The 13838-nt window shown below is 39.1% G+C and overlaps 1 protein-coding gene across 11 annotated transcripts in view; it reads right to left on the bottom strand.

The window, feature by feature from the left end:
• Positions 1–296: 296 nt before the first annotated feature.
• The window catches only part of Lmpt (four and a half LIM domains protein limpet), a 527685-nt gene continuing 514143 nt past the window's right edge, over positions 297–13838 (bottom strand). For 10 of the 11 annotated variants that reach the window (XM_025297410.1, XM_025297409.1, XM_025297413.1 and 7 more), the window contains 3 exons: positions 5682–5851; positions 5353–5539; positions 297–1924 (listed from right to left, as the gene is read on the bottom strand). In XM_025297410.1, the coding sequence (XP_025153195.1) occupies positions 1767–1924; positions 5353–5539; positions 5682–5851 (515 nt within the window). In that variant the 3' untranslated portion in view covers positions 297–1766. The remainder of the gene's footprint in view (positions 1925–5352; positions 5540–5681; positions 5852–13838) is intronic. The other variant, XM_019843751.2, reaches the window with a different exon arrangement.

Genomic DNA, 13838 nt, shown 5'->3' with positions numbered 1-13838 from the left:
GAACCATTTTGCTTATGAGCTTGTAAGCGCGGTATAACCGGCTACCGTCCCTTTCTACCGATGTCGATTAAGCTTAATCTGAGTGCAAGCTCTATTCAGATAAGGGCTTGAACTCGGCTTAAGGCTTCTTCGACGTCCGCAGGAGTCAAAGTGACAGCAGACGTGACGTCCGACGTCACAACTACGAAGGGTTCGGGGAAGTGCTTTTATTATACTTTTATCTACCAGATAAGAGTATAATAAATGATCACCGTTCACATCGTGCATTGCCGCTCGACTTTTGTCGTAATCGATTATTGCGTAAGCCCATGAGCAGTGACTCTTAATCATGCCTATTTGAAGCGCCCTTAACTTCATTGGAAAACTGCGTGCGGGTCATTGCGCAAACAAGTGTACACTCGATTTCAGGACGGTTCAGTACTTTTTCTCTTGATGCAGCTTGGAACGTGGCCAAACGACCCATGAGGAGACTAACTTCCGATAAATCCTCAGAAGTTAGGCTTCTTCATTGATTCATCGGCCATGTCCTAAATCGCAGCCAGCAAGGAAGCGTTCAAACCCTGCTGAAACCAAACGTACGTGTCGCATTGTCGCGTTTTTTCTATCTCGAGCGTGCGAGTCGAGCGGAAGTACAACATTATTGTGTATGTGTGTGTATCAAATTTAGTTTCTCGTAAGAATATATATATGTATATATATAAAGTATACATGTATATGACTCTCTTGGCGCCCACATGCGCGTGTCTCTACCATTGTACAAAGCGAAAACGATATTAATTAACAGTATTAATAACATCACGAGGGCGCTCATCAGGCCCGTTCGTCTCGCTCGACGAGCGCTCGACGAGTCGCGTTGTTACGCTACTAAGGCGATTTGATTTTCCCTCTTCCTCATCGACGAGCTCGCTGGCCAGCGTGCCTTCTTCGCTGCCCGAGAGGATCCGAGATCCCAATCCAGCTTCGGGTCCTCAGTGTCGCTGGGAGCGACGGCGATCAAGCTGGTTGTTACTCGGCGTACAGTAACACGGACACGAATCGGCGGATTCCCCGCCGAAGCACATGCAAAACGAAAACCCGACAAGAACAAACAAACTAATATCGCTACAGCTATGAAGCTACAAAGAAGACGATCCACATTCCGTCGCTGCTGCATCGCGCCGGCCGTCTTTCTTCCCCTCCTCTCCCATCTCGCTCGCGATCGATCGGTACTCACGGGATCTGTCATGCCGATCGAGACGAGGAGAGAAGATTGCTTTCGCGAAGATACTTCGGAGGGGGAAGACGACCCACACGGCCCCATCGGAGCCGTTGTGGATTTGCTCGTGAAAGAATCTACTATATGACAGAGTGCAACTCTTTTGTTCCCCTCGCCCTCCCTCTCCCTCTCTCCCTTTCCCTCTTTCCCTCTCTCTTTTACCTGTTTATTCTCATTCGCGATATTTGTTAGATTACGCCGTTTTACTCGCTCCTCATTACGACTGTTGCGGCGAAGCTTTATGAAAGCCCTAGCTCACCCCGTCCGTCGTTCGTCGTCGGCTAGCGACATCGTGATGATGCTCTTTTCTTTGTTTTTTTCTTTTTTTGTCATTTTTTCCTTTTTTCTTTCTTCCATTTTTCACGGTGACGCACGGTGTGGACGATTGCGATGATCCGTTTGACGATTGCGCGCTCGCCGCGCCGAATGTCCTTCGCTCTCCCTTTGCCTCGGTACCCGTCGAGCCCGTTGTCGTTCACGATGTCGTCGAGAGGCCATCGCTGAAGCTTCTTTACATCAGCTTCATCTTGGCGCACTCGGGGCAGATGATGTCGTCGCCGTCGGTGATAAAGCCGCGCCCGACCAGTGAGGTTTTGCAGCCCGCGCAGATGAAGCAATCGTTGTGCCAGTGCCTGTCTTCGAAGGAGATGAAGCGAGTGCCGCCGATACCTGAAAATCGAACGGTGAGTCGAGCCTTAGGTGATTCATTGCAAGCTCTTATCGCCTGTTGCGCGTCATTTGTCAATTTTTCAACGCGCACACTCGAAGTGGCTTCGAAAAAATCCTGAAGACTTATATTGCGAAATTTATGCGGGTTATTTCGCGTCTCGATTTTCCGGTGCGATTTTTGTAATGATACAGCGGTCGATAAAAAAGAAATAATATTTTAGATAATATTTTAAATAATATAATACAAGTTTTTTTGACTTTTATTTAATGGGAAATTTGTTAACATAAATTTAGAAATATAGCGCGTGAAAAAGACAAAGGGTGTAAAATTTATTGCACGTAACACGTCGCGACCGAATCTTATCGAATCTTTTTGTTTCTATTATTTTATTTTGAAGACAAATAAGATCTATTTAATTATATGTGCAATTAAAATTTAATTCGGTTTAAATTTACTCGAATTTGAGTTGAAATTTATTTATATGGACGCGGTTTCATTCAATCTTATGTAGATTTATGCAGACTTGGTACCTTTTCGAAAAACAAACGCGATGTTTATTTGAGAAATTTCTCTCGTTTCTTGCTCTGTGTAAAAGAGGAAAAGTATGAAGCGTTGTAAGCGATTTTCTCTCTATAGAGATAACGATGAAATCATTTTCTTGATTTTTATGGTTCAATGGAGCCTTTTATGTGATAGATGCAATACCGAGTCCAGGTTCCCTTGTATGGGGAGGGGGGATGGAGTAACAAAGAGTCTTTCTTATGAATTTCCTCAGCTACGCAAAATATAAAACAGATTCTTCCAAGAAACATTATTCGCCTCTGAGAAAGCTATCTAAATTTACAAGAATCTCATTTATCGATAGAATATAAAGAATTTATATGCCATTTTATTTATTAAGAGTATACAAAAGATTCCATCGTTCACATATAGGTGGCATTGTGAATTATTTACACGAAAGTTGCGACACATTTTTGTTAGATTATGTCAGTATTGGTCAACCTCCATATAGAAACTGATGCATAATGAGTCATATTCATTGACATAAACATTTTTAATTCGTATGAAGATGGAAGTCGATAAGACGCATATACGTCATTGTATGTTTTTTTTTATTCCATCAGCACAAAGCAGCTGCAGGAGTAACCAGAATCATTTACGAAACTTATGGTGAGAGAACGATAGCTGGAAGTTCATGTCGTGAGTGGTTTCGGCGCTTTAAAAGTGGCGATTTTGATTTGGAAGACAAGGAGCGTGCCGGGCGACCGCAAGAGATGAATTCGGATGACTTGTTCGGAAGTGTTATTGCAAGAAGATTCGACTCAGTCGAGTGTAGAACTTGTGAAAAGGTTATGTGTTAATCAAAGCACTGTAATTCGATGCTTGCATGAGACGGGGGAAATTTTGAAGGAAGGAAAATGAATTCCCCATAAATTATCCGAGAACGCTTGTCTGCCGAGTTACCGTTTGCCTTTCGCTGCTCAATAGACACAAATACAAGTCTTTCTTGTATCGAATTATGACCGGAGATGAAAAATGGATTTATTATGACAATCCGAATTGTAAAAGATCGTGGATAAATTCCGGAGAAATTCTCTAATCATTGCCAAAACGAAATATCTATAGTTATAAGGTCCTCCTGTGTATCTGATAGGACATGCAAGGAGTGCTGTATTATGAGCTGTTAGGACCATCTCAGACTATCACCGTGGATACAGTCGACAATTGAGGCAATTGAATGAGCAATTGACCAAGAAACGGTTATATTTTGCGACAAAACAAAACAAAATGATTCTTCTGCACGACAATGCCAGGCCCCATGTTACATTAACGACTTGGGAAATTTTAATGGAATTGCAATGGGAAATCCTACTACACCTTGCATACTCTCCAAATATTACCCCATTGAATTTTCACTTATTTCGTTCTACGCAGCAGTCTTTTTGGTACACGATTTTACAATGTTGAAGAAGTGTAACAATTCATCGATAACTTGATTCATCTTAAAACAAAAAATTCCTTTGTTGTGGTATCCATTTTTTGCCTGAAAGATGGCAAAAAGTAGTAAATAATGCCGGAAAATATTTTGATTAAAGACACTGTATTATTTATAATAATATTAATAAAAAGCATTGCCTTAAAAGCGATGGAAACTTTTGCATACCCGTAATAACAAAGAAATGGAAAGAGAAGACTCCTTAAAATACATTTAACACTAGAACAACCGAGGTAGTCAATTTGGCTCCTCGCGAAATTCAAACTGCTATAACTTTTTTCAACTTTGCCTCGACGTGATATCCTTTTGTGACTTTTAATCATTTTTCATGATCTTAATTTTGGTAAAAATATTTTTCAATTAATAAGACGGTTAAATTTTTATTGCCTACCTAAAAGGATCGTTGAAGTCAATTTGACATATCTGATATTCTCATATGTTTCACGGGTTTATTTACAAGTTTTATGATTTTAAATAGATAAATAAATATTTTTATATATATCTATCTATTTATTCGTTTAAAAAACAATTATATACATACATATGTACACATAGATATGCATATATAGAATCTCGCCGCTGGCCAGTTCATACTTTTTATAATATTTTGGATTTTGCTGCTATAAGTGCATGGATTATATACAAGGAAGTTACGTGTGAAAAAATATCAAGAAGAATCTTTTTACAAAATCTCGCGGAAGAATTGAGTGCCCTATATACCATATGTGCTCTGTATATGTTATTCAAAAACGAAAGTCTCAAAATTTTGATTCAACCGGAGAAGAAATTGAATTCGGCGATGGTTCGGGCAAACGACCATTTTGTCAAATAAAAAAGACTGCAAAAAGATCGTAAAGTTGGAAAATGTTGTTTGTGTAAAAAATTTGTGTGCGGTAAATGTACAAAGAAAATTATGCACAAATGCGTTTCCTGTAGTACATAACAGAATTGAATTTCACGTTTAGTCTCTTTCACCAAAGACTAAAAAACATTCAATATAATGTAACTAATAGTTTTCTTTATTCAATAAATTAATGATATTGTTAAGACGTTAAATTTTATAATTTTATAAATTTTATAATACCTATACGTTTCCTTTTTTTCTATTTATTATTTACGAAAAAATAATCTTGGAGCCAAATTGGCTCCTACGGTCCTTCTAGGGGAGTCGTCAAATCCGGTCCTTGCGATGTTTAAATATTCACAAATCTGCAACAATCGCTGTTACATCGACGAAAAGAGATAATCTACAAATCACACCGTAAGACGGACACTTTGACTCAAACAATTTGAGCGGTGAGTATCGTGTAAGAGATGACGGAGTGGGAGGGGATACGTGGAATCTTTTTATACTTCGAAGAGGATTCGTCGCTGAGGTCATTCTCGCGGGCGCGCCCAATCGCTGAAACACAATTGGCAAGAGGAACGTACCGGTAATCGGCTTGGAGCAAGCGGTGCATCTCTTGGCGAAGAGCTCGCCGAAGCATTCGGCGCAGTACGGCTTGTCGTCGCGCGACGTGAACCGTTGACCCGCCAGGGAGTTGTTGCAGTTGCTGCAAGTGAAGCAGTCTCTGTGCCAAGGCTCGTTCTTGTACGTCACGCCGCCGCTGGTGATGATCTGCGACAAAGTTTCATCGCACGAAGAATTAGCTCGATGTGACCTGTTGGCTTCGACCTTTTGCCTTGCCCTTGACGCTAATGACGGACGAGACCGGCGCGGGGAGGAGGCGATCTGTGCTACATTTAAGACAGCAACTCACCTTGTTGCACTTGACACATCGGGTGGCGAACTTGTCCTCGTAGCAGCCAGCGCAGTAAATCTCCTGCTCGCGCGGGATGAAGCTCTTCGTGCCGATCGGGTTCTTGCAAACCACGCAGCAGAAGCACTTCTCATGCCACTGTCTGGTCTTATATTCCATCTTCTTGGTGCCTGGAACACGTCAGTAAGATTCCTGAATATCTCACGGAGATGGACTCTACAGAGCGAACGAGACGCAGCGGCTCGAAGTTGTTTCCTCGTGCTATTAGTGTTTTTATCATTTACGTATTATTTTCCTGCCGATCTCGCGCAGTTATGAGTCAGTGATCGGATTCGCGTGATTCGTTTTTTGCATCAGTTTAGTGTGTCATCGAGGAAGACCCAAGTTAAGGCGGAAACGTTCGTTACAATGTTTACACGTTTTCTTTGATTTATAAGAGTTCCTTTTTTGATGATGTTTCTTAAATCCCTCTTTCGGGAATATCTCCATTTCTACATGTTTGTCAAATCTACTCTCACCTCTACTCTTTTCTATGATTATATAAACTTAAGATTATATTTCAATGAGAATATTTAAATCTCTAAGAGAATATTTAAACCTCTTCCAATAATATTTCAACTCTTTTATGTCTGTCGATTTTACTTTTTATGGTGTTTTCCTCTGCTTGCTGCTATAAGTGCATCTTTCGGTGAAACTTCCTAAATGCATATATGATATAAGCTTTTCAATAGTAATTGTACGGTTCCCTGCGATCGCTATTCTTTCGTGAGGGAAAAAGCGTCGCCCCGGCACACTTCAATCGAATTTCTTGGAAAAGGGCTCTCAGTTTCGTTTTTTTTTATTACTCCTAGTATATTCACAAGCTGTCATAAATTGACATTAAGTAATTTTTCTGTGTCCATCAGATTTAATTTTAATAATTCTCCCTTCTGATCGCAAATATTATTGGTGATATTTCTCAAATTTCAAAACCTCTTCTCCAATAATATTTCCGCTTGTATTTGTCAGTTTTATTTTTAATTATCCTCTAATTTCGTTAATCTAAAAGTTCCTATTGGTGACAATTAGTAAAATTAACTTGTAGATTTCCCAAACCTACAGGTTAATTTTACTCATATTTTTATTTCTTCGCGCATTATTGTCAGATTCATTTTTAACCAGGTCCTCATTATTACCATTAAACTTGAAATCTTCTTTCTGTGAGATTTGCTACATAGATTCCTCTCGACAATGTTCTAATTTCCTTTCGGGTTTATAAAATCTGTTTTCGAAGACCTTTTCTCCCTTAAAACGGAACATAATTATACGATTTACTTAATGTCAATTTATGACAGCTTGTGAATATATTAGGAGTAATAAAGAAAAAAACGAAACCGAGGGCCCTTTTCCAGGAAATTCGATTGAAGTGTGCCGGGGAGACACTTTTTCCCTCGCGAAAGAATAGCGATCACAGGGAACCGTACAAATCGTTACTCCTGAGTCAGGGGCGACAGGGTCGTTGGTCCTGGCTTCAGCATAGGTCCCGAGTTTTGGGGAGGGAATACTGACGTAGTTCCCCCGGTTCCCCCACTCCGGCCCAGCTGGTAGACACCCCAGTGGGATTTTAGTCGACATAACCTCCGCCCCCTCCGAAGGGGCGGGGAGTATCCATGAGGATTTCCCCACCGTTATAAAAAAAAAAAGGTCCCGAGTCTAGACGAACGGGCGGTTGCGTGCGGCGACTCGGGAGCCGCAATGCCGTGAGTTCGCTTGCGTGCACCGTCGCTGCATTTTCCACGGTAGCATGAATTTTTTCGCGAATTTCCTAGCGCACCCTCCCGTCTCGCACGGTCCGTTGCGCCGTAAAAAGTCCTCCCCCTTCGCCCCGGCGCGTGACGTTCGTGCACCAGCATCGATTCGCGGAATTTCTTCGGTCTGCCCCGCTTCTTCGTTTTGGTGCCGCTCATTCGTCGATAGTTCTTCCGATCCGTACTGCCTCGCGATCTGCAATTAGCGCGCGCGCACAGGTGCAGCGGGTCGCACGGGAAGAGGAGCAGCCGGGAACGGAGTTCGACCGCACTGCGGTTTCGGGACTTTCGTCGGCGAAAATCGTCGTGCGCAATTATTGACGCGTGCTCGCGATATATCAGAGAGGCCGAATTGTTTGGATACGTATGCACCGGGTGTCGATTATTTCGCGCTCACTATTTACGACGGAGTTATATTCTTCCTGAAAGCTCGACGAGATTCGCGGAAACGAGGCGTCAATGATATTCGAGATGTACGCGATCGGAAGTGCGCGGTTTTTAGCAAATTAATCCTTTAACGCCCGACTTTTTTATAAGTGTTTTAAGAACAAAATTTGAGTTTTTTGAATTGAGACTATAAGTAGTGATAACCAAAAAGAAATATCAGAATTTTATATCTACGAAAAACTACCTTCTGAATAAATGAGTACATGAAGTTTCCGCTTTTCGTTTGTTGGTTTCATTAGATTGGTTTTTTTATCGTTCGTTTTTTGTTTATTTGTAAATATGACTTGGATCCTAAAAACATATACGAAATGAGCAACCTATACAGAGAAAAATGAAGGGTAATTAATACGACATAACTCTGATAGTCAGCTTGACATTTTTGAGCTGAAACTTTACTATATTTGTGAGTGAAGTTTATCATTCAGAGCGTCACGCTTACTATTTCAGAAGAATATCTTATAGATCACCATTTAAATAGTCAATCGTCCCTTCATTTTTCGCCGCATAAAAAACTGTAGGTAACACCAGGTTTCACAAAAATAGGTTGATTTCTTGATTTTCATGTCCACCACATTGGATTCGCCATTTTGAATTTCTGTATTCTTTTAATTTCACATTTTGCATCTGAGAAAGTTTCCAAATGCATAAAATTATAACAGATACCAATCTATTCATTTATAGTGCACTTCTAGATGTCAGTAACAATGCTAACTATGCCTACTTGGAATTTGACAAAAACATGTTATCATTAAAACTGAGCTAAAAACAGACTAAACCGAATCTACGTACAATCTATATACCATTTTTTAGAAGAAGATTTCACCTTTACAGTGGTGCAAAAAAAAACGAAAATATCTCCTTTTTTGACTAAGTTATTCTTAAATGCGTTTCTGGTAACTATAGTTACCAGTAGGCGTTAAAGGATTAAGTAACTTTGCGCGGTGAAATGGACAAGAGCATTGTTCGGTAAATCTTGAGTAGATTTTATTTTAACAGGATTTTTTATTTGTAACCATCCAGATATGTTGAAAATTGAAAGGTCATCATAAGTATTGAGTTGTTCGAAAAGTAATTTCAATTTTTTCAAGTAGATGGTGTTAGTTGCCTTTTTAAGCAGTTAACCTCATTTTGAACCAGAAAATCATTTTATATTTTTATAGCGCACATTTCAAGTTTCATTTGAAAAAAAAAGTTGTTTTGGAATTTGTCAAGTTGCTTTTGTTTGGCGTCGCATCAAAAATGGGAAATCAATGTGAGTATTTTCGTCATATTTTGCTTTTTTATTACCGTAAAAGCAAAAATGCAGCGCAAGCAAGAAAAAATTGTGTGTCGTATATAGAAAGGATATGTTGACCGAACGCCAATGTCAGAATTGGTTTTCGAAATTTCGTTCTGGGAATTTCGACCTCAAAGATGCATCACGTTCTAGAAGGTTAGTTGAGGCTGATGAAGACCAAATAAAGCCAATTGATGGATGCAAATCGTCATTTAAAAATTAAAAAGACACGAGAAATTGCTGAGAGACTAAATTTATCGAATTCGACCGTGCATGAGTATTTGAAACAACTTGATTTTGTTTCAAAGCTGGATATTTGGGTTCCATATGTTCTCAAAGAAAGAAATTTGATTCGTCGCATTACCATTTGCGATTTGCTGTTGAAATATGAAGAAAATGATCCATTTTTGAAGCGACTCATAATTGGAGATGAAAGTGGATTGTGGATTAAACGCAAAAGATCATGGAGCAGACGTGATGAACCAGCTTAAAGCACATTGAAAGCTGATATCCATCGAAAGAAGGTGATGCTCTCTGTTTGGTGGAATTGGAAAGAAATGGTTTTTTTTTGAGTTGCTACCAGACAACCAAACGATTGATTCGAATATATATTGTCATCAATTGGGAAAATCGAATGATTCCATCAAGCAGAAGAGACCAGAATTGACGAACAGAAAAGTTTCATCATAACAACGCCATGACCTCACACAAGTTTAATGACTCGCTAGAAGCTATTAGCGCTTGGATGGGATTTGCTACCGCATCCACCATATTCACTTGATTTGATACCATCCGATTATCATTTGTTTCGGTCACTGCAAAATTATTTGGATGGTAAAAATTTCGATTCAAATGAAGGTAAAACCACTTAATTCAGTTTTTTGTCAATAAGGACCAGAAATTCTACGAGCATGGAATCATATTATTACCTCAAAGATGGCAAAAAGTGTTAGAATAAAATGGTCAATACTTAACAGAATAAAACTTTTTTTTCTACTGTAAATATCGTCTTTCATTTTCATGCAAGAGACCGAAATTACTTTCCGAACAACACAATAGTTTCTCTAAGGAAAAGTTGCTACAAAGAATAGTGCTCTCTAAATAATAGACGTGAAATAGTTTACTTTGTGTACAGAATATTCTGTAATTAATATTTAATGAAAAGTTGTCCTCCACCCCTTATTTTTTTTTTTAGAGAAATATCGGAGCATCGTTAAATTCTGAGATACAAGCGATCGAAAAAACGGACCTTTCACAAACAAACAATCAAATGGATAGTAAAATGATCTTTTCCGATCAATTTCAAGAGGATCTAACCTCAACAGAGTATTCATTTAAAGCTTTGTTTCATCAATGTGTTCCATTGAAAACTAAAAAGTTGCTTTAAGTAATAACCTTCCTCGACATTTTTGCCATGGGCAAGTTGCCATAAATTTTCCCGAGGAATAGCGCTATGCAAATAATGGGCGCAAATTACGGGACACCCTGTACATAACTGTCGATTTTTATCTAGAGATGAGAATACGCCGGGTGTTCCCGCGCACGTGGAAGTAAAAATGTTCTAAGTCAAAATAACCGTTCGACGTAGGATTAATTCTGTTGGTCGTTTCCTTTGAGATTGCGCTCACGCAACGCTCTAAGACATTAACCACGCCGTCGCGAAATAATTGTCATCCGCCGTCCAGAACGACAGGCTCGGTTACTTGGTGTGTTTTCGTTGAGATTAGGAGCGTTATATGCGAAGAACGTGACGTGACGTAATATTGCCTCAGTCGGATGATCGTCGTCTCGTTATCGTGGTCACGTTCTAGACTGTGATTTGAGAAATGGGAAGATAGACACCGAAGATCGCTGATGAGCAGAAGCGGTGGCGTATTGTCTGTCACTAATGTCATATAAGAGAGAAAGAGAAGAAGGACAATATAAAAAAGTATCTTGATGTTCCAGTTCTTGTCAATTAATGCCAAGAAAATTATCGTTTCTCCATAAAAGTTTGTGATTTCTCATTTACTGCTCTGGATATTAAAAAAAAAAAAATAGAAGGCTTCAATAGATTTTTCGTCTGAGAAAATTCCGAGCCGATGATTATTAATTGTGACAATCGCAAAATTATGATTTTGAAAGTAAATAATTTTGCCTTCAATTTTATTAGACAAATATGAGAAATCTTTCGCGTGAATTTAATATTAAACAAGATATCTAAAAGGCCACTTGAAAATATAACTTAAAGGACACTGTAAGCACTATGGAGTATTCTAAATAATCGACAGAAAATATAATAAAGTTTAACATAAAATTAGGAATATAAAAGCTTGTACATTACATTTAAAAAAGAAAAAAAGGAAAGTTCGCGTCGTCCCGCTTTCCGTGCAATCAGCAAATTTCTATTTTCCCCTTTCTCAAACAGGTACTGTCTTTTTCTTTTATTATATAAAAAGTCGTTCAAAATCTTTTCTTTTTTATATCCGCAGCCATTCTACGCGCATCTATTTCGCACTTCACGCGACACAATGCGCGAGCCGCGAGGAGCTCGCTAAAGATGGACACATTCCGATATCTTTCGTGCGATACACCGCCTCGTGGACCACTATGACTCAAGTGGAGATTCGTGACGTCACGTCGGCCGAGCAATACCTCCGTATATGTATAAAGCTGATGGCTCAAGGCCGATATGGTAATCTCACGCCCGTCCTTTTAATCCGTGCGCGTTCGCATCGCGTAAATGCGGGCGTCGCGCGTTCGTGTTAACAATTAAAAAGGAAAATTGTTCGTTTGCGGGCACGGTCTCGGTCGGCCCATCGCGGACGGAATAGTCGAATTTTACGCTCTCGGAACTGCACGAAGGCGTAGTTAATTCGCAGCGAAGAGTTCTCGCGTCTACGAAAGCGCGCAGCGTGGACTCTCAATTATCGCCGCGGCCTTCCTCTGACTTCAGCCGGCGATCGTTAACACGACCACGTGAAAGAATTTTACAGTTATCGCTCATTAAATTGGTAACGCGCCCTCGTAAATCCCTCGGGTTATCCGGCGGGAAGGGAGGAGCGGGAAGCAACGGAGACGGAGGAACAGGAGTTAGTACAGAACAAGGTGGAGGAAGCCGCCTCTCCTACGTCAAGTCTAAATATAATTCAACGAGAGAAGCTACCGAACTCCGAAAATTTCCCGAGACCTCCGCTCGCATTTGAACGCGCGCGCAAAATTAACGGCCGCGCTCGTCGCAAATTTCATTCGCGGATTTTGCCTTTCGTCCCGCGACGCGTTCGCCTCTTCAGCTTTGCAGATTTTTCAACTTCCAATTTAAATGTTCTCTCTCTCTCTTTCCCTCTCCTCCTTCCTCCCCCTCTCTCTCTCTCTTTTTCTCTCTCTCATCGTATGTTTGTGGATTGAGAAAAGATGGATTTTCAGATGTGTTTTCATTTTTATCAACAAAATGTGACGACAGTGTTGTTATTAGCGCTGCGTGTTTTCTTGTTCGATTAGTCAGTTGATTCCGTTTGGCGGTTATAAATGGATGTGTGATCTTATTCGAGCGTATGACGCCAGATTCAATGTTCTACATTTGCTCGGGTCGAAATCTTGTTTTAGCTTTTGGTTTTGTCTTCTAGATTCTAAAAAGAGATTGAGATAATTTTAATGTATAGGGTGTCCCATTTTAAATGAGCCAGGCAAAAATCTCGAAAAATTGAAAGATATTGAGAAACGTTTGAGACAAAAGTTGTTAAAATTAATTGGTAGAAAAAGATGATGTAATAAAAAATTGGGGTTTCCGTTTAGGAAAAGTAATAATCAGCGAATCTCTCGAAAGTGGCATCGTCTGTAAGCAAAATGATATAGTTGCTTTGATTGCCTTGCATTGAGTTGCAAAATGATATAGTTCCCTTTGAAACCATACAACTTTTGTCTGAAACGTTTTTTAGGATCTTTCATATTTTTCGAGATTTTTACATTTAAAATGGGACATCCTATATATTTGGTTGAAAACACATTAAACTTTGTATTTGTCTTATATTAAACTTTCTTTCGTATCAGCAAGTATAAATTTATAAATCTAAAAACTAGAATTTACAAATGTTCACATTAACTGTAATATTAATATTAACCATTTCACCTTTGTTTTGCATTGAAAATATTTCAGTCTCTAGTAATAATTTATCAAAATTATAACATATAATATATATTATATATAATACAACATACAATATATATATAATGCAATATATAATGCAACATATAATATACATAATATATATTATATGTTATGGAGTATCTAAAAATAAGAGACATGTATTTTTTATACGTGCCCAATTTCATACTTAGGGGTTAAAATCATCCTTACAAGGTATATCGGTATACCTGGTTTGGAGAGAGTATATTTCAAAAACTATAAAAGATACAAAAAAATGTTTCAGATCAAAGTTCTATGATTTTTGACGCTCCTTACAACTGTGTAGTTAGATTTCTTAAAAATATTATATTTTTTATATCCCTCTCCCACCATCTTTATTTTTGCAAATTGAAAATTTTTGCAATGACAAGAATTGTAGCATTTTTTAAGCTAAATTCAACCATATATAGCTTAATTTTGTTAAGTGAAGTTATGATCAGTTTTTTGAGGTTAGGGACGATAAAGCTAGCAATTGTCAAATT

This window comes from Harpegnathos saltator, unplaced genomic scaffold, assembly GCF_003227715.2.
Source record: "Harpegnathos saltator strain DR-91 unplaced genomic scaffold, Hsal_v8.6 scaffold176, whole genome shotgun sequence".
NCBI classification, from domain to species: domain Eukaryota; kingdom Metazoa; phylum Arthropoda; class Insecta; order Hymenoptera; family Formicidae; genus Harpegnathos; species Harpegnathos saltator.
The sequence above is the reverse complement of the archived record's forward strand: the minus strand, read 5'-3'. Positions and strand labels throughout refer to the sequence as shown.